Below are 27,705 nucleotides of genomic sequence, written 5' to 3'. Positions count from 1 at the left end.
TCCAGAATAATACTTAATATATTATATTTAAATATATTTTATAAAATAAATAAGCCTAGTACTGTATATCATCGTGGTTAAAATTATAGCAATATATTAGTGGGATCAGTCAGTGTTTCTTTTCTTGATTTCTGTTACGAAGAACAGACCTTAGCAGTTGTGGCCAATGAACTTTTCTGAAAAAAAATTATAATTTAATATAATATTCATATATAATACCAAAACGTATGTTTTACCTCCTGGTATGTGTAGAGCTCTTTTTCTGTGAGGCAATAGGTTTGGCTTCAACTTGTTCTACAATCGAAACCTCCGGGAGTGATATCAAAGTTGGCGATGCCTGTTCTGTAGTGTTAGTAGAACTCTGTAAAATCCGACATTTTTGTTGGTTATTTTCGATGAGATATTACTAAAATAACTTACCGGTTGTTCTTTGTCGAGTGTAATGTTTGCGGTAGGTTTTTCAAATGGTAGCTCCAAATCTTCCGGTTTTTCTTCACCAAAAACTATATCAATATTACCGTCTGGTATATCGCCCAATAACGCAGGATCTAGAAGAGCTGCAGCTGCAAGTAACGAGCTTGATGTCCATATTAACGACACGCCATCGACATTAACCTACATATGTTATAGTTAACGACTAATAACATGAGCTATCCTCGTACATACCTTATAATTTTCCACACCGCTTTGTTTTTGGTCATAAATAGTATCGAACTGATCCAAATTATAGCCGCTATCGTTTCCCGATAGCCTCTGATACGGCGAACCCAACACACCAACGGCAAACATGGGTAGACCCATATACCACATCAAGTCAATCATTGTCGGCTAATAATTAATTACTGATATAAGATATGCGTGTGATTTCTTCTCGTCGGGTGTCTGTTTACTCTCACACGACGAGATGGTATTGAATGGAATGACAGTCCGCAATTAAGTGACCACTTGAAAAACGGTACCCGATGGAGGAAGGTGGTTCGAAGAGTCCAGGTCATGCCAATGACCCTGTGCTTCAGTTCGTAGTAGAAACGGATAATAACACGGTAACTTGAATAATTTCCGTACCGGCGGAAATTGAGACTGTTTAATTAATTTGATATTTATGGAGTGATATCGAACGATTTATGAAGCTTTCTCTTTGGTTTAAAAATAAATAAACGTTGTCGTGATGTCACTAGGCGAGTACAAAAGTAATCCCAAATTTTTAGGTTTAATTAAAATGTGAAACATCGAGTCTCTTTATAATAAGTTGCATTGAACAGAGTGATCTTAAAAAAAATTAGCAACGGTTCATTGCAGAAGTAGTGACATTCCATGCTATTTGTTATTCATACCGGTCCAGCTCTTCAAAAATGAATTATTAATCAAAATATTATATGACGACAAAAATTAATATTAGCGTCATTGAATAATTAAACATAGAAGGCGATCTCTCATATAAACAATTGTGACTAAATTATGCGCTTCAGAACCACAGAGAGCGCCAAAAGCGAGAAAATGTTTACGTGGAAATTAAATAAATATTGTTCAGTCATAATTACTTTGTTTATATTTTATTGTTTAATTTCAAGTTTACGAAAATTGTAATGTTTATTTTTTATATATAATTTAGGAGTCTAATTTATTAGACCATTTAACTGTTTCTTGATATAGAAAAATAATTGTGACTTGAGACTAGTGTTGGGAACAGTCGACTGAAAACAGTCGAAACAGTCGTTAGTCAAAGAACTAGCGATTGAAAATAGTACTTACTATTGAAAATGCACGGTCGACTGTTTTTTTTTAATTGGTGGTGTCAGAGGAAGATGTACGAATCCTTTCCTGTATAAATTGTGAGAGAGGAAAGGACGGAGATAATTGCTTGGAGCCAGACGGAGATGTACATATTCCTTCACGAACTAACTTTAAAAAAGAAAAGGAAAAAAATAATTACTGAATACTATAATAATCAGTCGAATGAAACAAGTAGAACCAAAAATGGTAACTAAAACTACGAGTGAAACAGTCGATAGTAAAAAGTAGTCAATTACTAAACAGTCGATAGTCTATTTCAGTCAACAGTTCCTAACACTACTTGAGACAATACAAAATATCGCATTGTATCGAATGTGTGGTTAAGCTTTGTCAAGATACGAAAGGCAACTAGAAAATGTCCTGTCTAGCAAAAAGGATGTCTCATCGGCTCGCTGTCTACTGTTTCGGACAATCACAATTCAGGTAATGAGGCTAGACGAAGCGTATCAGAAGTTAGACTTAATACGGTGGCTTTAACCATAAAATTTAAGAGACCCGAGATCTGGCTAATCTCCGAAATTCAGAACGAATCGGGATACAGAAAAGGGTTTCTTGAAACAGCCTTCGCAACCAGGAACTTCACCAATAAAACACGATGCATCTACAACAAGATTCCAAATTGACTAAAGAATTGGCAAAATAATTAGAAATAATTAAATAACTATGAACAGCACATCAGAATTTTCAGAAACAGTAAAATGTCAAGAGTACAGAATTAGTCAAAGAACACGCATTAACAAAACAGTCAAAATAATCAAGATTTAATCACAATCAAGAAGAAAGAAATAATATCAAGAATAGATGTCGGGAATGAAGAACAATGAAGTCTTATATGTCGTGTGTATAATTATCAATTGGGTCCGATAATGGAATTAGTATTAGCTTAAACTAGACAAAAGACTTAGTAATTTCTATATAATTCATAATTCTTTCACTATTACGTATCGATTACTCCTTAACAAAAAATATGTCTTTTTTTAGGCTAATATATCACTATTGTCACTTTTTCTTAAAAATATCGAGAGATCCTTCTGTTTGATTCTAAAATGAATTTAAAAATTGCGACAGGCAATACATTAAACATGTTGATGACGTAGGTACAAAAAACTTTATATAGACTATAGATACTGTTTAATATTTAAATATAACATCCAAAAACACTATCTAATTTGAGACAATTAATGTTTAGCAAATATACAAAGATTATTCATTAGGCCAATAATATAGTTAAAAGCGAATGTATTCGAAATTGTGTGTTATCACTACATAGTATAAAACAAAGTCGCCTTTTCTGTCCCTATATCCCTATGTGCGCTTAAATCTTTAAAACTACGCAACGGATTTTGATGCGGTTTTTTTCAATAGATAGAGTGATTCAAGAAGGAATGTTTATATGTATAATACATGCATAATATACTAAGGCAACATTGCTAATTTTAGAGGTTTCTAACGTGATGTCGTAAATTAACCTATTTTTTTAGGCTTATTTAGCAATTAGCAAAAACGCTGCCTAACCCTACGAGTTAGATCAAATTAATGTACTACAGTATTGTACACCATAAAAAGGTCTACAAAAAAGTCCGCGATGGTGTATGTTTATCTTTTAGGGATAACCCACATTAACAATTTTTATTGTTTACTTTTTACGTGAGAAAATGGCTTATTTACGAAGCTATTTTAAGCAATACGGCATTAATCCTTATCGAATTAAGTACCTTAAATACAGTGTGCAATTAATATAGATCAATATGGTTCCTTACAGCATGTAAATTAAACAAATATTTTCGGAGATATTACAAATTTAAAATTTGCGTTTAAAAATGTGTAATGTAATAAAAATTGTATGAATTTAGATATTCCAAAGATAGCAGGAAATCTTCATAGTAAGTATAGGGGAAGAGGAATTGTTTTACTCCAAATTTAATGCGTGCAGGCCAAGGGCAGTAATGAATGAACCAAAAATACTGGATCGATTTTAATCATGTTTTCATTGAGTGACATAGGCATATATATTTTATGCCCGTGCAAAGTCGGAGCGGGCCGCTATGTTTTTATATACAACGTTCATATTTTTTCTGTAGTGTATTTAATTTAGTATCAGCATTGCACCCGTGCGAAGCCGGGGCGGGTCGCTAGTACTGTAATAATTGAAGACATTAAATGTTATAAAAGTCATTGCATTCGGTCAATATTAATATAAAACTTTCCTTTTTACAACATTTCATATGAATATATATGTAATTTAAGTACCAACACTTCAATGAAATATCTACAAAATATATTAATGCAAGTTTAGAAAAATACAAGCTTATAATACAATTCCCATACTTAAATGACAACAAATATGAAAAAAATCCTCATTGCCACAATAAAACACTTAATATAGGGACGTTAAGTTACACTTAACTGAATGATATTTTTATTTCATAGGACTTTTTCCATCCACTAAAACAAGCAACACATAATTATTATTTTTCTTATATCAGTATCCTGTTCAGCATAGTCTACGCAATTAATTATGTTTAAAATTCGCTTTTTGCTAGTGCTAAACATTTCATTTCAATTAAAATCTCACAATTTACTTCCTTAAAAAACAATTCAAGTAACCGCTTCCTTACTTTTGTATTGTACTGCATGATTTTTATCTGCCTAAAGTTGAAACACAATCTATATATAAATATTTTTGTTTACAGTTAGGAATTATTTTCCTTGTCGGATTTTACACTCGTGTCTTTTGGACAATCACAATTATAAACAAACACAAATATAAATTTACGACCACGTCCCAGCAGGATTCGAACCTACACTTGAATCTGAATTTTGAGTTTGAAGTTTCTATGACATTATTGACATAATAATATAACGATGTAGTATTTAATATTTGATATAAAGAACCAAGCAAAACCATTTGTGCATTCAAGATACCGGTTTATCAGTAAACAAAACCGAAAAAATCATAAAGGTTATATGCATTTTTTTCAAGCAAACCCCGCTATGTATCTGTTGTTTACATTATAACCTGATTGACAAGAATATTGTGTTTCGAAATGTTAGAATGCCAGGTGCATCTCTAAAGTAACGAAGTTGAAGCTGTAAAGTTGTATATTTTAATATAAACATATGTACACATCTCTCTATCTGCAACGGTATATAGTGCTGAACGTCATCTGTGTGCTCTTTAACCTAATATTGTCCGAAAAATTTTCCTTTTTCCTGTAGACTTAACCATAGAAAATAAAACAAATAACATGGATACATTTGGATATATACAAAAACATTATTATATTACATGTTATGTTACATTTTATGTGTTATTATCATGCTGTGTTATACAAATCCTTTTCTACTCGTATTTTTTTAGATTATAAGATAGACAATCTAGCTCAGCTTAAGGGGAATCTATTGGACGAGGAAAACAAACTTTGTTGCAGCAAGAAGAATTTCTTTTCTCCTGATATATCTCTAAAAAAAATATGCATATAAATACTGCTTAATATATTTCTAATTGAGCGGTGTCAATTTTAAATTAATTTATAACCTATTTCATGGTTCGAACTGAGGACACCTCTGTATTCCTACCATGAGGAACTAATGCCTGTCTCCTACATTTTAATTACATACAGCACCTTGTTAACTATCACCTTATCTTATAGATTGGAAGGAGTATTTTGCCATATTTTTTTTCTAAATTATTTGAGTTCCTCAAATAATTCGGTCCATATTTTAAACGTTAAAGACAACGTTAAAATACTTACAGTCCGATTATAATTTAGTATCAGAAAATGTTGATGTTTAATTATCAGTTCTAAAATTAAAAATATCCACATACATTTTAAAATCTACTCTAAAATTACAAATGAAATATCCGCACAAAGTTTATCTTGTACATGTTATTTTGCGAATAGTTCAAGGCGATGCGATCAGTCTGCAATGTCAAGTTGCGGATATATCTTAATAGAATGTTATAGCTTTCAAGAATAGTATCTTGTTAATTAAAGGGGTTTCTTATAACAGGCCAATTGAAAAGTCCCCGCCCTACGATAGTAAGACATATTTTTTGACAAAATGAGTTTTTTTTTATTCAACATAATTCCCTTCAAGGGTGATACACTGATTATAGCGACCCTCCAACTTTTGGATACCATTTTTGTAGTACGATTTGTCCTTTGCTTCAAAATCATTTTGCCTCAGTTTCGGCTCTTCATTCCACGAAAATTTCTTCCCAGCGAGCATTGTTTTGAAATCTGAGAATAGGAAATAGTGGCTGGGTGCCAGATCTGGAGAATACGGTGGATGAGGTAGCAATTCGAAGCCCAATTCATGGATTTTTGCTATCGTTTGCACTGACTTGTAACACAATGCATTGTCTTGGTGAAGCAGCACTTTCTTTTTCTTCAAATGCGGTCGTTTTCGGCGCATAGTCGCTGTTTATGTCAAATTTATACAAGCATCCTTTGAGGGTTAGGGCTAACTGAAAAACATATAGATTTAATTCTAGTATCGCCATCTATGTGTCAGGCCGGGGACTTTTCAATTGGCCTTTTATATTGGCCTATAAATTAATTTGAAGAATTCCTTTTTGGTTTGAAACTTTAGTGTGATAAGCCACTCCAACGGTAATCGCTAGTTTTTCCCATTTTACAAGCTATTTACGGATTCCATCTCGAAAGAACAATCTATCTTCTAAAGGTATCAACGAAACGACCCAACTTTTAGTATCTTCAGAAGTGACACGCTGCTCAGACAGGTTACGACACATATATCCGAACAAGTATTAATCAGAAGGAGGAAGGTCTGGAGTATACGGCGGGTGAGGTCACTTCCCATTTTAATGTTTCCAAGTATGTTTTCACCGGTTTTGCAACTTGTAGTTGAGCGTTGTCATGCTGAAGAATAGCATTGTTGTGTTTTTGCTCTCTATTTAGCTCCCACATAAGCAGCTCGCGGAACTGGCAAACATCTTTAACTCCATCACGAGGCTGCAATATTTCCCGGCGTTTTGGAAACATGCATATATAGCGGTTATTCCTAAGAAAGGAACAAAATCAGCCTTCTCAGTGCCATTTCGAAGCTTGCCGTGAAGGAAATAGTTTACGTTCTCAACTCTTTTACACAGGAAATTATTCCTGACGAACAATTTGGCTTTCCCGCAGCACTCATCCGTCCATCAGGCCACCCCGTAACTAGTTTGGAGCACTCCTCCTGTCGCGAAATGTGTTCGGTTAGGCCTCCAAGAAGATCTAACGCTTTTATCAAGTCCGATCTATCGGACAGATCTTTCTGGATCAAGATCAGGAAAACACTTTCTAGTCGAAAACAAATCCACGGTGGCATACTTCAAGGTTCCCCGCTGGCCCCAGCCTTATTTAATCTCTTTGTTTCAGATCTACCGAGAAAAGAGCAAGTTGGCATCGCGTTTTATGCTGACGACACTGCTTTCTTCACGGCCTCCAGGTTCGAGGTTACCATTTAAGAACGTTTACAGAAGCAGCTCGATCATGCGGTCAAGTGGTTCAAATTCTGGAGGCTGGAAATCCAGGCCATCATTTTCCATAAGAAACTTTACGCACTGTGCGTCTCCAACTTAAAATCGACACCGCAACAATTCTATGGCTGCTCAATGTCACGTACCTAGGTCTCCACTTCGACCGACCGTTCGGTTGGCATTCCCAAATCCAGAAAGCAATCCACAAAGGATCGGGGATAGCAAACCTGCAATCTTCTCTGATCATTCTAGCAGATTTCCCATCTCTATCAAATGCTTATTTTACAAGATGTTAATTCGGTTCGTACTCCTCTACGAATCTAATGTCTACTTCAACTTTGTTACACGGAGAATCGGAAGTTCACGAATCTATAGTTAGTTTCACTATTTCGTTTTTTCTGCCTGGTTAGCGGGTGCCATATCCCCAAATTTATTGTAGTAGCAGTAGTGACCCACAGGGGTCAATTGTAAGGCGGTTTCGGTTTAGTGTATTGGTAAGCCCAGAGGCAGTTCCATATAACCCGGTCCAACTTGTCATTCCAGGGCAAGACTCCGCACCGCCGTATTTAAGGCCAGAAATAAAAACTGATTTTTTTTTCAAATTTCGACGAAAAGTGAAGCTTCAACGTGAAGCTGGTTACAAATATACCTGACGCTAAAACACAATAACATCATCTATTGCAACTCCTTTAAAATTAATTTGTTTAGACCATTTGAATGTGTGAAATTTTCTACTGGCAGCAATAATTAAATATCCTGTCTTTAGCTTAATAATTCTGTCATTTTTCTACATTATATTCCAACTGTTACTGGAGTTCTGTGTTGATAAGAACACCTTAAATTATATGATAATAATCTCTCTTCAATCATAATTTCAATTATACTATAATAATTCCATTAAAGTGAAACTGTGGTCGTTCGAAGTCTTCCTCAAGTGTCTGTGATGAATGGACTATCGTGGCATACATCTTACAATAAACTTATTCACAAGCAACGTTTTATAATTATAAATTAAAATATTTCTGTGCAAAAAGAATCAATTATGTTTCTCATTTTCTTCAATTGAATTATATATTTATTTATTTATTTATTTATTTATTTATTTATTTATTTTTACACATTATATTTATATTTAATTGAACTTTATTTAATTAATTCATTTCAGAAAAAAATTGTTTTTATTTAAATTTCATTGGTCAATTAAACATGACATCAAGGCTGTCACGTGCCAAGCATACTAATGAGACAATCAAATGTTTTCAGAGTAAAATATTTTTCTTACAGGTGCCTAAAATACACCAATCAAATCACTTGAATAACCGATTTAATGCCATCTGGATGTTGGGCAAAGCTAAACTTTGCACCAGAGTCCCCTATTGAGTTGCACCTCTATGACTTGAGTCTCCAGTGATATTTTAGGTTAATTTGTGAATTCCAGAATATATATTGTACTCTTCAAGTATATGAATAATTTACAAGAACTATAACTTCGATTTGTTATTGTAGTGTTTATGTATTGATAAATAATTTACATTATTTTCTCTTTGTTCTTTTCAAAATTATTTTTAAATGAAAGATGTTTATAGAAGGTTCTTCATATTACATTTTTTATAATATAGGGGTGAAAAATATATATTTTTTTTAACTTGGGTCTCAACAGAAATACTAGGTTCTACGATATTAGGTTAACTTGTTATTTCAAGATAACTTATTCTATTTATATTATGTTCTTCAAATATCCTTATAATTTTCAACAACTGGCAACGCTGCAAATTCAAACTAAACACCATAACTAGACTCTTGTCTATAGCGTTAAGGATTTTTAAAAACATTTTTTATACATTTTATCGAACAACAATTATGAAAAAATTGACCACATATTAAACGTAACAAAAGAAAAGAAAAAGTAATAACGGTACCAGAATCTAATGCTTTATACCCCAGCTTTATACAAAATATTTTCCTGCGAGCTTAATATTTAATTTTATTTTTACTTAACAGTTATAGCAGTAATAACCGACCTTTATTTCTAATTGGATAAGTAGTAAATGGCAAATCAATAAAATGAACAGTACAATAAAACGCTTTAACAATTTGTTATTACTAATAATTTATTTCTTAAAATTTACAATAAATAATATTAACAATATAATACAACTTTAACAACTACTCGTCCCTGCCGTCGACCAATCGACACACTCCCTCTGCGTCCCTATACATTTCTGGACCGCATTGCTCCAAAGCGCCCAATAAAGTCATCTCGTCCGTCTTTCTCTTGTTCTGTTTCTTCAAACCATCCTTCTTCACCACGTCTTTGTCGTCCTCCATCTGGGTGATGACGAAATCCTCCTCGGGTACGGTGAGGACGAACGCCTTGGCCGACCTAAGCTTGCGTAGCAAGGCAGCCGTCTTCTTGCTCGGTGTCTCCGCCGCGATTCCGACAGAGGGAGCCTGCGTCGCCAGGATCTCGTCGTTCAATAAATGACTATCGCTCTTTCCTATGTTGACGTGATATGGGGCGGTCTTGGCTTCGATGAAATGTTTGGTATCGGAGCCCGCTCGGCGTGGCGGCTTGGAACGGTTGGATTTGAGTAAACCGAGGAGGTCTAAGGACGGCGAGGGCGTAGCCGATGAGCCGGGCATGACAAATATGATGATGTTTTTTAGGTCGGCGCGTATATTATAGTCACCTTCCTGTCGCTCGTCGTGGAGGATCTTCTGTCCGGACGACTTGGAGGCGGAGGGTAGTGGTACAGCAGCGAGTCGGTAAACCGCTAGCGACAACAGCAGTAGTCTCAACATCACGAAAAAACGACACCGTCTGCGACTGATATCGAATATCAACTGATTTGGGTACGGAAGATAAGGTCGGCTTTTAGCGCGATGGGGAATGGGTACCGTAAGAGTCTCTCTCGGAACCGTAACGGTATCTGGGTTAATTTTGCGCCGAAGAACTTACATTCTGCCGCAATGTGATGCTATTATTAGTGAACCGCTATGCAAGTAGCTGATAAAAGTGTGTCATGGCGTGGCTTTTTTTAACGACCGAAAAGCGATGATCGGTACTTTCTAGCAGTGGCGTATTGAGAGGGGAATCGGCCAGTACCATGACCCCGCTCTAGCCCGATAATGCGCCAAGATCAATGTCAAAACCGTTCAGATAATTAGTAAACAATAATATATGGCTTAATAATAGTACGATCTACAACAAAAAGTTTATCGTTATTTGGAATAACTCTCTTGATAAGTCCTTTTAAAAGAAAAAGTACATTACATAGGCAGCGTTACGATTATATGAAAATACTGTAAAGTGGTGATAAAAAATAGAAAAAAAACTTTTAAAATAACAACAGGTTATTTATATTAACATAATTACGCCATTCCCTTCAAAACAACTCTCCTTAGATACGATGCACTTATTTATTTTATTTAAAAATCACGTGGCATTTATATTACAACTAGTTATTAACTTAATATTGATCCTGATGTCCACATCTAAGCTTTCAGACCTAAACTTAATTGGTGGATATTTTTGATGACACTGCAGGCTTTTGCCAATAACTATACTAATGCAAAGGATTTTTGTCTCTTCAATCCAGGGTTGGGTAGTATTTAGATTTCTTGTATTAAAAAACGTTATTGAAATATAAATATAGGAAAATATAAATATATCCAAAGTAGCTGTGAACATACATTAATTTAATATGATACGTAAATTAAAAAGAGATACGGAACTGTCTGATACCTTCGAACACGTAAACGAACCAGCCTGTCAAGGTCATCCGATTGTCAAACGTATACAAAATTCTTCAAAACAATAGCGATTAGAGGTTATAAACCGCCAAACGGTGTCTTAACGCTTTGCTTGTTTTGATAAATTCAAATCGCCGCTTATTATTACTCTATTTAAAAATGTCGATGCCAGAAACAAAAGATTGCCTGCCGGCTTAGTGGCGCAGTGGTAAAGACGATAGGATAGTCCTCCTATTGTTGCGATAGCCGCGGGTTCGAATCCTGTTGGGGCACGGTCGTAAATTTATGTTTATGATTGTTTAAAATTTGTGATTGTTCTAGGCAAGACTGTAAAATCCGACAAGGAAAATAATCCCAGTCACGCCAGTAACCAGACTGGGTAAGACCGGATGTCTCCTAGGACATTTCTAAAGTTGGTCACTCGCCAGTCGGTAGGCTTAATGCTGAGGATCGTGGTTCGGAGCCCTCGTTAAACTTTAGGTTAAGTTCAGATAAACCCATAGTTGTTAAAAGGAGACTTTAATATATATATATATATATATATATATATATATATATATATATATATATATATATTGCCTCTCTAAAAGATCAGTTAGTTTGAACAGGAATTACATAACGGACCATAAAACCACTCTTGCCATAAAACTAGTTAGAGAGCTAAGCATATTTACCGTTAAATATTAATTTGCTGCGGTTTTTATTGAAAATATTTTTAGGCTGTTGCAGCTGCACTGAATATTATTATGGACACAGTCACTGACATATTTCAACAAATGAAAAACATAATCTTGAATTCACCGAAAAGAAATCGTCCTCATACGAAGAGGGTTACGAATCAAGATCAGCTTGCTTTTAACATTATCAGAGATCAAATATATGAAATATATAAAAACAGCAGAGTAGAGTAGTTTTTTAGTAGAGTTAGTAGTAGTTTTTTCAATATAAACATGATTTAATACAGTTAATACCATAGTAATACCAGACATTACAATACAATTTTTAAAAGCATATAATAAAATCAGAAAATTATTTTAATTTGTGTACTTAAGTGAGATGAATGGCAAGATGAAATAGTATTAAGGCAGCTGAAGTTGATGGAAATGATGGTTGATAGAAAACATACTTCATGCTGGAAACAAGAACTTTCCCGACGCTAGAACTAGAGTGCTTTACAGTTGTTACCGCTTTGGATTGCATTCAGGATGCTTTGGATTCAAGTGCTGTAAGAATCAAATTAGATCGGCTGCAGGATTGCAATTTCAAGCATTTTACTGTTTTAAAATAGAGCTTAGCTTAGAAAGAAGATTTAACAAGTTTTTTAATTCCTAGTTACAAAATGTGTTAGCTGCTTTTTTTGGTCTGAAACCGGGAAGGGGAATCCTGTCACGGATACCTGGTTGGGGAGACCCGCAGAAATAAGAGAGTTGGACTGGTTATGTGGAGATTGCCTCTGGGCTAGCCCCTAACCCCCATCCTATCAGCTGATCCAATAATCCTAACTGATACATCTGTTAGTAAGGAAGGTGCCCGTAACCGGTAACACTGTTAAGAGGCACAAGGGCTAGGCAAGGACATGGCTTCGTTATCACACCACGCAGCTTGCGGTACATGAGTTAATCGCTCGCCGGGGAAGGTCGAGACAATTTGGAGTAAGAGCACGACGGGGTAGTGTCGGCTGTAACAGAATAAGGCCACGAAGAGCCAAATGAGTTATTGGCCTAAAATATCGGCCAGATCCGTAATACATCTATTGTACGAGGGACGAAGAGTGGATAAATATCTCGAGTAGAGCTCGGATATAAAATCGTAAATTTGGGGGACGTCTGTTTCTCTATGAATTTGATTATTCCTGACGAACCAGGGGGCATTGATTATTCTCCTGAGAATTTTGTTTTGAAAGACTAGAAGACGTTCCACCTGGCTAGGTGAGACGTATGTGGTGGATAAGCGGGAACAGCAAATTAACAATACCTTGACCTTTCTGGAGGGACCTTTGAATCTGGGAGTTCCACCTAAACTTGCGATCGAAGACAAGACCGAGATAGACTTTCTTATATGATAAGACCTTCTTCTGACCATGGGATTTCGGCGTTCTCAATTTTAAGACGCGAAATGCTCGGTGCAAAACGCGTCTTGTGGAAGAAGATGGCCTGGGTTTTCTATGGGTTGACCTGCAACCTCCAAAAATATAACCACTGGACCGTCTCATCGAGATGTTTTTGGAGTCTGCTTTGGATGTGCGGTGTTACTCTCGATGATGCAAAGTAAGCAGTGTCATCTGCGTAAAAAGCTGCCTCAACTTGTGGTCTCCTAGGGATATGTGTGTTAGCTGCCAGAAAGCATAACAAAAGGTGTGAGGTAAAATGGGGCATATGACAAAAAAACATGAATTAATATCTTCGTGTAACAGGAGTAGAGGTACTAGTAAAGAAGATGATGGGGATAGTGATCAACCATACATATTAAATATGGAGTTAGAGTTAGTCAGCTTCCTAAATGATAATCAACAAGTTTACCAACCTTGAAGAATATCGAAATATAAAAAATGTGTTAATAAAAAAAATATCATGCTCATCAAGACCTGTCGAAAAATGGTTTTCATTAACATCATTTTCATGTTTATTAATTCCCCGACAAAAAGTTGGATGTCCATGAAAATAAATTCTACTTTTACTGATTGATAGGTTAGAGTGGATTAGTCTTATTTTATTTACTTAGCCTAACACCTGACTATATTTTCTAATATATAATTTGGATTTTTTATATAAATAGTTAAAATGATTTATTCATATTTATGTTGTCTTTGTGGATGTCCTCATATCTAATATACCATGGGGCGTTAATAATATTACGAATAATTTTGTTGTGTTTTGATTAGTTTGGATCATATTAATATTCTTTTGTTCATATTTACACACTGTAGGTCCAGACTGGATTCAATATCTGTTTATATAATAACAATTTATTTTAACGTGATCTCAATACAGAGTTCCGCTCGTTTCTTCTTAACATGCTCTTTCCACTTGAGCATTCAGTGTCATATCCAAGCATTTTTCACCGACTTCAAAAAAAGGAGGAGGTTCTTTGACTGTATATTTTTTTAATGTTCGCCAATTTCTCCATCAATTGTGGACCGATTTTTAAATTTATTTTTTTTATTCGAAAGAGTGCACCTCCGAGACGGTCCCATTGGAACCAAATCAGGTACTGATGGCGAAATCTAAGGAAATCGAGGAAAATCCTCAAATTTCAAAGGCACATACAATGATTTCACATATTTTCTTGTCTAAAATAATTAGATATTTGTATATAATGTTATTGCTAAGCTGATGTGACCGAAGACACAACTTCTCAATGGTTAGGAGTTAGAGGATATTACTTTAAATATTATGGGAACGTACAGACAATTAATTGTATACTTTGAAGTTATTTAGGTAAGCTGATGATGATAACAGGGACCGGATCGCTATAAACTTTGAGTAGTTTTTAGTAAGGGTTTGCTTACCAAAGTCGCTCAGTACCAAAACTGTTATTTGCTTTTTGAACACTAACCATATCATATGAGAAGCCGTAGAAACATTGCAGGCAATTGCCTCTATGGAGTAGTGATTAGAGTGTTCAGCCCACACACGAAGGTCGCGAGTTTGATTTCAAATGGGAGCGACGAACTAGAAGAAACTAGAACAAAAATTTGTTCTAGTTTGGGTAGAACATTTGTCAAATCACCTAGGTTAGTTAGCGGACCCCGGGGCCTGAAGCGTTCCATATTTTCAATGATTGTGTCTTTATTCCTATTTTTCCAATTCTAAACAATACAAAAATAATAATATAAATTTGTGTCATATAACCAAAATCTAACTGATTAATTGGTAGTAGTTAAAATAATATTGTAAATAGATACATAGGTTTAGATAGGTAACAGGTCACATTAAAAGTCCCCGGTCTGACACATAGATGGTACTACTAGAATTAAATCCATATTTTTTTATACCATACATTTTTTAGTTAGCCGTAACCCTCAAAAGATGCGTGTATAAATTTGACAACTGTCGGATCATTAGTTTCTGAATTATAGCATTATGAGTGAAGCAACTTTCCCTTTTTGAAGGGAAGAATACAGTTGAAGCAAAAACTAGGCTTGATGCCGAGTTTCCGGGCACTGTCTCAGGAAAATCAACCATCAAGTTAGGTTTAGACGTGGTGAAATGAGTACCGAGGACGGTGAACGCAGTGGACGCTCAAGAGAGGTTGTTACCGTTTGAAAGATGAAATCGCCGAAAAACGGCCGCATTTGAAGAAAAAGAAAGTGCTGCTTCACCAAGACAATGCACCGTGTCACATGTCAGTGAAAACGATGGCAAAAATCCATGAATTGGGCTTCGAATCGCTTCCTCATCCACCGTATTCTCCAGATCTGGCCGCCAGCGACTATTTCCAGTTCTCATATCTCAAAAGAATGCTCGCTGGGAAGAAATTTTCGTGGAATGAAGAGGTGATCGACGAAACTGAGGCCTATTTTGAAGCACAGGACAAATCGTACTAAAAAATGGTATCGAAAAGTTGGAGGGTTGCTATAATCAGTGTATCACCCTTGAAGGGAATTATTAGTGTTGGAAACAATCGACTGAAATCGACTATAGACTGTTAATGTTAAGACTATAGTAATGCGCCGAATTTATGCTTATATAGATTTGTATGTAATATATGTGGTTTTATGTTTTTTGGTAGTTTGCTTGTGAATAACTATATATTTTAAATTAATATAGCAGCATTTTGGAACGATAATTTTCGACGGCAAAAAAATAAAATTGTAAATGATAAATAGTAAGATACTTTCGACTGGCATAATAAGTAATATTTTGGGCTGATATAATAGGTAATAGTTTTTTGATAAACTTTCATAATTTTTGTCCAAGCTTTATTTTTGTCAAAACTTTTTTCCTAAAATCTTGAAACCCAAAATTAGGTTCCAAAGGTTTCAGAAATTGCATAGATTCTAAAAGATTTGAAGAACTTATTGCAGTAGCAGTTGTTAAATTTCTTTTAAAAATATTAACGGTAAAGAGGTGAATAAAGTACATTAAATATTTGTAATAAATACATTTTCTAGGAAACTACAGATAGGAAAACTCTACTTTACTATTCAACAATTTATTTTAATGGCTATTAAGAAGGGCACCACAGTTTTTATTTGTTGACGAATGGACTATCTTAACAGAATGTGTTCAACTTTTAAAGCCTATTGAAATAATGACTACCGAGTTATCTGGTGAAAGATATCCCACGAACTCTTTAATTATACCATTAATGAGACGACTGCAACATTCCATCAAATCCATGATTTTAACAAGAGAATGGGGAAAAAAAATTACAAAATTGTCTACCTGAATTATATCAGTTACACGTAAAATATTCCTCTATACTCGCAACATCTGTCCCCTCGGAACGTATTTTTTCAAAATCTGGGTAAATAATTAACGATCGAAGAAATCGCCTCACGGGAGAAAAGTTGAACATGACAATATCCCTGAACAGTAATTTAGAAATATTTCCATTCAAGAATAAATAAAACTTTTATTTAAAAAGGGTCTGGTAGTTATTTTACAATCATTTTTAATTTCGTCATGGATTAGATTTTTCAATTACTAGGTATACATTTACATTTTATTTAGTACTTACGGTTATTGAACATCTTTAGTTTTTAGGTTTTGTTTAAGTTGTATTGTACTATTTATATTTATTATATTATATTATTTAAAAATAGCAATTAATATATTAAAACACGATAGAACATTTGTGGTGTTATTATTCCATTCCTTTTTATAAATCTACAGAACATTCAGTATAAAACTCATCCTACTTTAAAATTATATTATTTATTACACCTTAATAGAAATTAATATTTTTTTTTTCCTTTTCTTTTTTTAAACTTGAATGATTGAGTTGCACGTGAATGAGTATATATACATCTCTGTCTCACTTATTCTACCATTAGAGAATATAAACACATTTAAAATTAACTGCTGCAAGCAATTATCTCCGTCCTTTTCTATCTCACATTTTATACAGACAAGAATTCCTACATCTTTGTCTGACATCACGAATGAAAAAAAAAACAGTCGAACCGTGCATTTGACTGAAAATAGTAATTACTTTTTTGACTATCGACTGTTTCGACTGTTTCCCAACGCTAGGAATTATGTTGAATAAAAAATAATAATTTTTCCAAAAATATATGTTTTACTATGGTAGATCGGGAACTTTTCAATTGACCTGTTATTAAGCTAAATTGTGTGTATGTAATAGAATATGAAATACGTGTAGTATTTAGGTTAAATAAGGTTTTTGTTTTCCTTTTATTGTTACAACGATTATTATGTACATATTTTATTTTAAGACGTTTTCTTGTGTTAAAGTTGAATTATTTTTTACTTTTTGGTGAGTTCCTTATTTATTTTTTGATGTCGGTTCCATTTTTTTTAAATATTTTATTTCGCTATGTCCACATACCAATTGGCTCTAGAATTAACTCTTAAATTAATCAGTGGCATTTAATACAGACAGCTGTTTAGTTTATTTAGTGTTAACTCTATGTTGTTACTTATAGCGAGTAAGGCAGTATCATCAGCAAATGTGACCATTGTTCACCTTTAAATACAATATATAAAATAACTACAATGTATCCCGACCATTATATCTATATCTTATTCTGAGTAAGTAATTTGTTTACTAATTTGTTTTGAAGGCCAAGCCACAATTGCCATATTTTACTAAAGGCTGGGTTCACTTCTACAAATATAGCTGAACAAATATCCTTTTTTCAAGATTTTTTTTAATTACCTTCCTATAACGATGTACTTGATCAATAGTCAAATATTTATTTCTAAATCCAGACCGATATAAATACGATAATTTAGAAACAATTGGTGCGTTTAACTTCTTGAATAATTTGGATATGATTTGTAGTAGTTATATTGGTCGATATGTTTTATCGTTGCACAATTCACGCGGTGTATATATCATAATAATTGATCTAGATCTACTTTCGATCTTAAATCATATTTTCGATACTGTATGTTTGATAATGATGATTTTTCTAAATTTCGTTGACAATTTCCTTTAGAGTTATTGGGTTTATAATTCTATTCTCATTTCCATCTAGACTGGATTTTTAAATTGGATAAAAAACGATACCCTACAAATAATTATTTTCAAAAAACGAATTAGGCAGATATGGCAGATACGGGATAGGCTGAACCAACAAACGGATTAACAGAATCAATATATGGACACTGTTCAGAGGTTAACCTTCTGAATGATTTAATGGATTAATTATACATTATTTTGATGCCAGAAATGGACTATACTTTGATTAATCATTCTGTTCTACAATTTTGGCTATACACAAATTCACCTAACCAATTTATAAACCGAATAACTTAAACAAAGTCATCACCTTGTTATTATTACATCTTATATTAGATACGCTATAATCGTAATTTACAAATTAATTTATTACTACAGTTCTCTTGTACTTGTGTCAATAGACAAGCAAGATGATTGCGAAATAAATACACAGAATGTATTTCCCACCACATATTGTCAACCCAGTGACCAAAGAGTTCTTACAGGGAAGTATCTTCCGACTAATCAATAACATTGCTTTTAATTTTGAGTCTCATCGGACTTTTGTCTAGTGTGAAAGAAACATCGAGACGAAAAATTTGTTCCCAATGTTATAAAAGTAATGAAATATTACAATATTTTCGATATTAGTGCTTACAAGTACAGAAAAATTTTTTTCTATTGAATAAATTGTTGTTGGATCCACTGGTTCAATTTTTTGATAAACCTTACAATATTTAAATATAAATCCACTTAAACCATAGAATATCTAATGTATGTCATATATAAAAAACATGCTGTATCATTAGAATATTCGTTAAATAGACATCTAATTTTACATATGATATGTATATTACGCACGTACGTATGTATTATATATTATAATAAAAAACAATTCACATTTTCACACACCTACATAGTATATCTAGTATATATAATATCTAGATACTACATAATCTTGATACTGGATAAAAACTGTTAGTTAATTAAAAATATATAACCTTAGAATAATTGGTCAAATTCAGTCATTCCATTCTTTATGACATCCATAGCCATTTCGCACCGTTTTAACATCGTAACTTCATTGCATTGTCAGACAAAAATAATATTAAGAGCTCTCAGTGACGTATTCTGACTCAATGGGTTAATCCAGTGAACCATCCACATCAACAAGGAAGCGGAATATGGTTTGATCAGCAAAGTGTCTACTGACAATATAAAATAAATAAAATATTTTGATTAATATATATTGTACCAATTTTTCTCAATAAATGTCCTTTTAAATTTAAACAAAAAAGATCAAAATATTTATAAGCACCTAAAAAAATAAAAGTAATTGTTATTTATTAATTTTATATAGTTCTACCTAATAGGTTTTTTTTTAATTAAATGCGACTCCACATCTGCAGTTCTTTTATGACTTTTTTTCGATGAAAAATTACGTATTACATTAGACGTATGTCCCAAGATTTTGACTTTTTTTTATAAACATTAGAATTAAAATTGTTGTAGTAATTTTTCCTGAAGTTTTTACTTTAATTCAGAAATGACCCGAACCGGATAATATCGTTCGTTTTATCTTTAAGTGTAAAAGCTTGATATTTTTAATATGATTTAATTCAAATATCTTACGCCACTGTTCAATTTTATTACAAATGTATGGAGGATTAAATAAATTAATAATTATCAATTACGCCTCATGCAAAGGCTAATCAATTTCTATGAATTTTTACGTTCTATAAATAATATAGATAATAAACAAATAATATTTACAAGCATTTTTCGAGGTCAATATTTCGTTGTAATTTTATAAATATTTATTTCATTTTTTCGGATTGTCTTATATCAATATAAGCTTATTAGATAGACCTTCAAGATAATAAATAAAATTTAAACTATAATGAAACATTATTACATTTAAAATTAAATGTAACCGGAATATTATGCAACTGAAAATATCAACATCTATATCAATATCTACATACATTAATACAACCACATCTCCAACATATATTATTACACAAGTTATTACATGAATTGTCCATCTTTGTGTCTTGAAGTTTATGTTATCCGCAAATTGCCAATTTATTTATGTTGTTTTAAGTTTCAAGTTATTTTATTAATTATATGTATTGTCGGTTATCTAATCTGAAAATATCCGAACCATATGTCACTGGGTATTGTTGTGATTAGAGGGCGCTTCTGACAGGAAAACAGTGATGTGGCTTTAAGGTTTTGCGAAAAAACGATTTGTCAAAGTATGTCACAATGTTTAGTTTTAAACCGATATATTTTGTTATATTTGCCCTAGTTAATGAATTAATCTATGCAGAAATATCTGACAAACGTCTCTGTATAGACGAAGAATGCTCAAGTAAGTTCCTAAAGTTTATATTATAGTTTTCAATGCCACTTATGTTAACTCTTTTAGAAATTATATCTCATGGAAAAACACTTATAAAATATAACGGCATAGAAAAATATATGCTTTCTTTTTCCCCTAATGAAGATGTTAAGGTATTCAGTTTGGAAGCAGGATCGAATCTAGAGTTAATAGGTGTTGAAATCAATGGAAAACGTGGTTACATGAACAAAAGGAATTTGAGAGAAACAAGACGACTAAAACAGCCAAAACGTTTAGTAGATACTGAGATTGTTAAAGACAAACTTGAAGTGCCTTCAAAAAATATTGTCACAGAAATTAATGCTGACCCTACACAGAAATCTTTTGAAATAATTGACGGTACAAGAATCCCTTTAGAACCTGAATTTTCAACTACAACAGTACCATCTATTACTCAGAGTGAAATAATAGACCAGGAAGGAACAATACCCTTACAATCAGGTTTGTTAAGTTACTCTTATCTGTATTTTATCACATATTTAAAGACTACATTAATTATATTGTTTTTATTGATAATATCATTATATTTAGTTGAAGGAAATGGTCATTTACTATAAGTAAAATAATGGGGAGTAGAATAACTATTATTTTATTACTTTTATTTATAGCTCTAGAAAAGGAAAACATTGAAATTCAAAATCAAGATCTTGTTAAAGAAAAGGAAATAATTGAGGTAAATAGGGCTCAGAAAATAAAATTATTTATATTAATCAATTTATTGGTAAATTTTAGGAAAAACTAACTGAATCACCACAAAATACTAAGGAGCCAAGTGAGAGAATTTTAGAACAAAAATTAGATATTCCTGGACCTGCAGCTGTTGAAAGTAACTCTGCGCTAAGTGATACGGAAGATACTGTTAAAAATAATGATGCTGTAATTAATATAGCTCTAGAAAAAACAGATATTGAAAGTAACCAAATTCAGAACACTGTAATCCCTAGTCAAAACATTGAAAATCTGTTGGATAAGACAATTGCTCTTTCTAATAATACAAAATTTGATGAAATACCAAACGAAGCTGTAAATTTAACTGAAAAATTGGAAAATGAAAAAGTACTTGAAGTTAATACAGTTGATGTGCCAACACTCATAAATGAAGAAAGTGAAAAAGAAAGTGTCATTACAGATTCTCTTAAAGAAACTTATTTAAAATCATCTTCAGCAGAATTAACTGATGAAAAAAAGGAAATTGAAGCAAGTTCAGAAACCATAGCTGTAGATTTGTCACAATCACTAGAACAGGATGCTTCAGTAACAAATAAAGCAGATGTTTCTGAAGGAGATCAAGCTGCAGAACCAAATAGTATATCAGAAATAAACAAAAATGATGAAGCTAACATAGACATAAACAGCTCTGGGGCACAAAAGGATGCAGAACCAACAATATTACCAACTGAAAATATACCAGAATTGGTAAAAGACAAACCTGAAGAAATAATTGAATTAAATACAAATACTGAAACTCTGTCTATTGATAATGGAATAGAAGCAAGTGGAATAGAAGAGATTAAAGAAAAAGGCCCCAATGAAATGTATGTAGACACAACTACAGATAATCTAGAATTGACATCATCATTCTTAAAGCCAGATATGTTAGAAGTATTGAAAACAGATACTGATGATGATACTGATCAAAATTCTGACTTAGGCTCCACCACTACAGATATTCCATTAGATATGGAAACCCCATCTATATTAGAGAATGATATAGTAACAAAAAATCCCATGGAACTTAACATGGGTCATATGTCATTAGATGGAGATTTTACACCTGAATTTAAAGATATAGATGATAGTAATTCATTAGAAATTAATCAAGCTGGCATTGATTTATCCTCATTGTATGACACAGAAAGGAGTGGGAGATATTTAAATAATTTACCAAATGAACAAAGTATATCAATATCTCCTACTGAAAATATAGTAGATATGAGCAAACAACAGGTAACTTCCAATGAAGAAGAAATAGCCCCAATTGACAATATTGAAATATCATCAAATGAAAACCTCAAAACTGATGATGATATAGACAAGACCTATGAAGGCTATAAACGTGTTTTTTTCTCAAATGATGAAGATCAGTATTGTATAAATAGTTCTCAAAATGCTTTTGATATGCCTACAAGTATTTTAAATACTGACTTATTTTTATATCTCACTACTTCCGCTATTGCAGTAATTATTCTTGTCTTTGGTTCCATTCTGTTTGATAAGTGTCGTAGAGAGGGCCCCCTTATTGCTCGAATTAATAAGTTAGAGCAACAACTATTAACTACCATAAAAGAAAATTACATGTTGCAAGAAAAAGTCATAGAATCAGACGATCAAAAAACCCAGCTGGTAGTGGATTCTGTACCAAATGAGGTGGTTGATGAACTGAATAAAAAAATAGCAGAAATGGCCATTGAAAATCAGGCTTTACAGGAACAGATTCAAGCCTTCGAAAAGGAATTGGATAATTCAGCTGAGGTGGGCATTGAATTGAACAAGATTATAACGCAAATGCTCAATTCAACTGACGGTAGTGAGATTTTGAGAGAGAATATGGAACAGATGCAAAAGAAACTGCTAGAACAGCAAGATGTGATAAATTCTGTTAATGAGTTGCTGAGTTCCAGAGAAACAGAAAATCACGAGCTAAAACTAGAACTTGATATCAGCAACATAAAAGTTGTAGATCTTCAACGAGAAGTTGATAAGGTAAATTATTTTTAATTATGGTCAGTATTATCTGTTAATTAATTACTTTCACAGCTTGTAGAGAAAATTTTAAAATTAGAAGAGGAAAAAGATCAACAAAACAGTTCATTGGAAAAGGAAATTGCAATTCATCAAACTCTCTACAAGGAGGGGGTAGTTAAAGAAGAAACTTTAAATCAGGAAATTCAAAACTTGAATCGCCAACTAGTCGAGTTGCAGAGGATGGTCGAAGTTAAGGTTAATGAGTACAATACACTGAAATTGAGCCTAAAAGAAATTAACTTGGTGAAAAATAACAAAGATGCCATGAAAACGTTACTAGATGTTACGGAAGTGAAAGCACAGCTGGAACAAGTGAAATCTGAAAATTTAAAGTATGCAGAACAGTTAAATAGAGGTGAGTTAGACCAACACGAATTTAATGTATTAGATACTAACACTAATGAAGGTCACCAGCTTTTGTATTTAGACATATATATACATATATATATGTATATGTGTTTTACAAGTATTAATAATAAACACAAATAACGTAAAAATATTCAAAATAAAAATATAGATCAATATTTGACGGCGTTATATTACAAATGAGTTCCATTAAAGAATTATACTGTTAGTTTGATAGAATTATGAAGAAGTTGAGTGTTATGACATATTACCAATGAATTAATTGCTTGAGGAGACTGTCTATACCTCAATAAATACGCTGCTGGTAGTCTAATTTTCCTATTTTTCATAATTTCATATTCGGACTTATGTTGCATTATTGTAATTTCGATCTAAATGATTTGTTTTTGTATTTGTTTATACATAAAGGTTTATAACTAATAACTTATAACTCTTAAAACATGAAATAAGGTTGCTAAATCACAGCAATGTGGAAGCAATACAGCTACTGGACAACACGCAGGAAATCAGATGATTGAAGCGAACCAAACACACGAACTTGTTTACTATATAAGTGTATTCTTAACTTTAGCTTAAGTAGACTAGTTTATTTTAATTTGGGAAATGCATACTGAGTATTACTCCCGTACTTGCCTTGCTTGTGTATTAATGCAATTACAACAGAACAGTAGAAATAAATTAATTTGTAATTTAATGCATACTTTTAACTTTTAATAATTTTAATTTATCCAAATCGAACTGAATATTTTTGTGTTCTAGAAAGAGATATTAACTTAGCCTATACAAGTGAAATTAAATCTTTACAACAACAGATAAATGAGTTTATTGAGAAATATGAAAAAGCTGTTAAAGACAAGGTCGAAACAAATACCAAATTACAGGTGTTGAACAACTATTTTAAAGAAAAAGAAGATCAGATGCAAAAGTAAGTCTGTTTAATTTCCTATATTTTCGTTGCTCCATTTACCTTAAAATGCTAATTTAATTAGGGAATTAAGTAAATATGAATCTTTATGGGCCGCAAAAGAAGGAGAAGCCACATCAACGACCGAACGAATCAAATATATGCAAGAAGAATTACAAAACTTCAAGTATAAATTATAAGACAATGTTCATTTGTTTTTTGATTTATATAAGTATGATTTTAGGGCACAAAACGATAGTCTGAAGCAGGAAATCGTCAATCAAGAAGTGGAGTTGAAGAGTCAGATATCGATGTTGGAAAAGAAATCGCACGAGAGTTGGGTTGCTAATCGACAGACTGAACGAAAGTTGGAAGAGGCAAGGCAGGAAGCAGCTCAATTGAGAAACAGACTGACTTTAAGAGAAAGAACTTTGGTGGAAAGCAACAACCAGATAAGTACGATTGATGAGTTTGTTTTTATGGCTGAAATGCAGTTAAAATGTTAACCGTTTTTAGGAATGCAATCTCCCCTACAAAATGGTGACCTTCCCGTCTCACCACCACCTTTAGACATAACCCAGTCACCACCTCCAATTTTCAATCCTCGTGACCACCTCACCAAATCACCTCCTATTCCTGGTATGCCTCCTTTCCTACCACCACCGCTTGGAGCAAACCCGTTTATGCCTCCTCCACCTCTTGAGGGTATGATGCCGCACTTTATGCCTCCATTACCACCAGGACTTTTTCCAGGTACTCCACAAATTTTATACTTTCAATATATATGTAATATTTCCACACATATTATCTTTATGCTGATATAGGGGACCACAGACCTCCTCCTTTAGGTAGGATGAGTTCACCACCTCCTGTTGGGGGCCGATACACACCAGAATCTACAGTTTATTCAGAATACGATAGGTAAATTGAAATCGTTGTCATATCATTGCTTGATGATAGGTGGTTACAGGTACGATCGAAGAAGTCCTTCGCCGATATACGATTCAGAATATGGTGCCTCGCCGCCATCAGGTCGAGTCTATAGTCCATACGACGACAGAAGGGTTTATCTACAAACAGATAGAGATTATCCGAGATCGCAACCGAGAAGCAACGGAAGAAATTCGAAAGCTCTTCATAGCTCTGGATCCGAGAACGATTCGTTAGGAAAATCGAATAAGAAAGGTCATCGGAAGGTTTAGCGCTTAGCATGTTGTTTTTATAGTGAGTCTTAAAATGTTGATACCGAACGGCTGGGCCAATAAAGCCCATGGAAATGTACAAGTTATTTAACAGGATTTAACCATCGGTTTACCAAAGGTTTTCATCGTTATCTAACAGTCAACGTTTAGTTTGTTATCTGAGTTTTTTTATATATATTTTTTGTATTTATATGTACAATTAATAACTTGCCTAAAAGTTACAGTCTTTCATGCGGTGTAAGCGTCCTTTTTTAGTACGTTTTTAGTGTTTTCAACTATGTACGTCAAACTCTAGTAATATTCTACTGTAAAAAGTGTATAAAGGCGATATTGTAATACATTTATCCCAAAAATGTATCTTTTATTTTATTTAATTCCCCATATCATTTAATTTAGGTTTCGTAATGAAACAAAAACGATAATCAAAATTAAAGTGTATAATAGATATGTTATAGAAAGCAACACGTATATAATTTACATACTATGTTTTACGAATTACTTATGATTCGGGACCGGACGGAATTAATACACTACTTATTACCTTGGAACAAAAGATAAAGATTTATTTTAACCCTGGTATTTTCTACCGACTCGATACAACTTACTGCGCCATCTCCTTACTCTTCTTCCTCTTTTCTATACTGGCTCTTTTACCGAGACAAGTCATATATTTAACACTATGTTCAATAAATATTATCGTATTGATAATAAGACCATTTTATTTTATTTTTTTGACATTTTTAAGATATTAGGAGAGAGTTAATGACATATTTTTTTGATGATTTTTTAAGATGCGTGCGTTCTAGGTTTTACTATTAGTTTTAATATATTTTTACAAAATTTCTTTTGCATGCCAAAAAAACTGATTCTAAAGCTTAACTGTACATGATTGATATTGACCGATTAATGTCAAACTTTGTTTGTCATCAAATGGATTTGGGAAGTCATCCAAGATTTCGCCTTAAAACAAGAAAGAAGGTTACTAAATCATACTAACGTGGAAACAATACACTACTGGACAACGCTTAGGAAATAAGATTGAAGCGAACCAAACCATACGAACTTATATAAAGTGTATACCTTTAGTGTAAACTATAGCTTAAGTTATAATTTTATAATTGAGGAATATATATTGATGTATTTATCTCGCACTCGTCTTGCTTGTGAATTAATCCAAGTACAAATGAAATATAATAATAAATTAATTTATAATTAAGATTCTACTAAGCATATCTATAAAGATGTTATCAAAAAGAAAAAATAGCAACCTTTAGATTGATTGGTGTAAAATAACAATACTAATATACAAAATTAAAACAAATTATTTTCTTCATTTATCAACTGATTTTCAATGTTTCCTCTTGTGCGATTTGTAATATTATTTTTAATGAGTTTATTAATTAGGTATTAACAACATATAGTAAATTTCTATTAGCGTTTATTATTTTTATTTCAGATTTAGGTTAAATTACCCTGACTTAATTTTTTTTGTATGTATATTTACGCATATATCACATTATGAACCCAACATTTTCTTTTAGAAAATATCATTTAAATATTTTATATGTTGTTAACTGATTCATGATTTATTGATTTGGCCGAGAAGGTTAATGAAATGTAAAACATAGTTATCATTAAACTAACAAACAAAAGAAAAACAGTATGCATAATATTACAAAATGTAGGAGTATATGACAATAGATTTTTGGCATTAATTAATTTTTTATTGATGGGAATTTTTCCCGCTATTATAAAGTTATTAAACTATCATGATACTTATGATCTAACGTTCTAAGTATTACCTGGTAAACAAACGAACGCTGCCGTCGAATTTATTCAGGTTAATCACACTTGGGCAAATAATGACGCTTTTTTTTGCCGATGGTCCGGTTTACGATACATATCATTTCGATATGCCCACCAA

At 32.9% G+C, this 27,705-nt stretch overlaps 3 protein-coding genes across 3 annotated transcripts; 1 reads left to right on the top strand and 2 right to left on the bottom strand.

Moving 5' to 3' along the window:
• Positions 1–27,705, bottom strand: LOC143190238 (uncharacterized). Its single transcript, XM_076394418.1, has 5 exons — positions 27,584–27,705; positions 667–828; positions 421–615; positions 237–361; positions 1–176 (listed from the first exon to the last, which is right to left on the bottom strand). Exons 2-5 carry the CDS (start codon positions 820–822, stop codon positions 110–112), a joined length of 543 nt encoding a protein of 180 aa, XP_076250533.1. The 5' UTR covers positions 823–828; positions 27,584–27,705; the 3' UTR covers positions 1–109.
• On the bottom strand, positions 9,373–10,325 carry LOC143191698 (uncharacterized). Its single transcript, XM_076397061.1, has one exon. It carries the CDS (start codon positions 10,079–10,081, stop codon positions 9,446–9,448), a length of 636 nt encoding a protein of 211 aa, XP_076253176.1. The 5' UTR covers positions 10,082–10,325; the 3' UTR covers positions 9,373–9,445.
• Positions 20,330–26,136, top strand: LOC143190225 (uncharacterized). The gene is made up of 11 exons (XM_076394401.1): positions 20,330–20,534; positions 20,592–21,005; positions 21,173–21,237; positions 21,297–23,267; positions 23,322–23,664; positions 24,435–24,600; positions 24,665–24,766; positions 24,824–25,035; positions 25,096–25,332; positions 25,404–25,500; positions 25,550–26,136. Exons 1-11 carry the CDS (start codon positions 20,429–20,431, stop codon positions 25,779–25,781), a joined length of 3,945 nt encoding a protein of 1,314 aa, XP_076250516.1. The 5' UTR covers positions 20,330–20,428; the 3' UTR covers positions 25,782–26,136.

This window comes from Rhynchophorus ferrugineus, unplaced genomic scaffold, assembly GCF_030347505.1.
Source record: "Rhynchophorus ferrugineus isolate W39M unplaced genomic scaffold, kcgeb_rfMv2 rfM2, whole genome shotgun sequence".
Classification (NCBI taxonomy): domain Eukaryota; kingdom Metazoa; phylum Arthropoda; class Insecta; order Coleoptera; family Curculionidae; genus Rhynchophorus; species Rhynchophorus ferrugineus.
This window is presented reverse-complemented; position numbering and strand designations above follow the sequence as displayed.

Bases quoted from the DNA above. Each gene is read 5' to 3' on its own strand.
- LOC143191698 (XM_076397061.1), bottom strand. From the start codon at position 10,081: ATGTTGAGACTACTGCTGTTGTCGCTAGCGGTTTACCGACTCGCTGCT.
- LOC143190225 (XM_076394401.1), top strand. From the start codon at position 20,429: ATGTTTAGTTTTAAACCGATATATTTTGTTATATTTGCCCTAGTTAAT. The intron at 21,238-21,296 runs GTAAATAGGGCT...GGTAAATTTTAG, and splicing joins AAGAAAAGGAAATAATTGAG to GAAAAACTAACTGAATCACC. The intron at 24,601-24,664 runs GTAAGTCTGTTT...TAATTTAATTAG, and splicing joins AAAGAAGATCAGATGCAAAA to GGAATTAAGTAAATATGAAT.
- LOC143190238 (XM_076394418.1), bottom strand. From the start codon at position 822: ATGATTGACTTGATGTGGTATATGGGTCTACCCATGTTTGCCGTTGGT. The intron at 616-666 runs GTATGTACGAGG...TAACATATGTAG, and splicing joins GCGGTGTGGAAAATTATAAG to GTTAATGTCGATGGCGTGTC. The intron at 177-236 runs GTAAAACATACG...ATTTTTTTTCAG, and splicing joins AGCTCTACACATACCAGGAG to AAAAGTTCATTGGCCACAAC.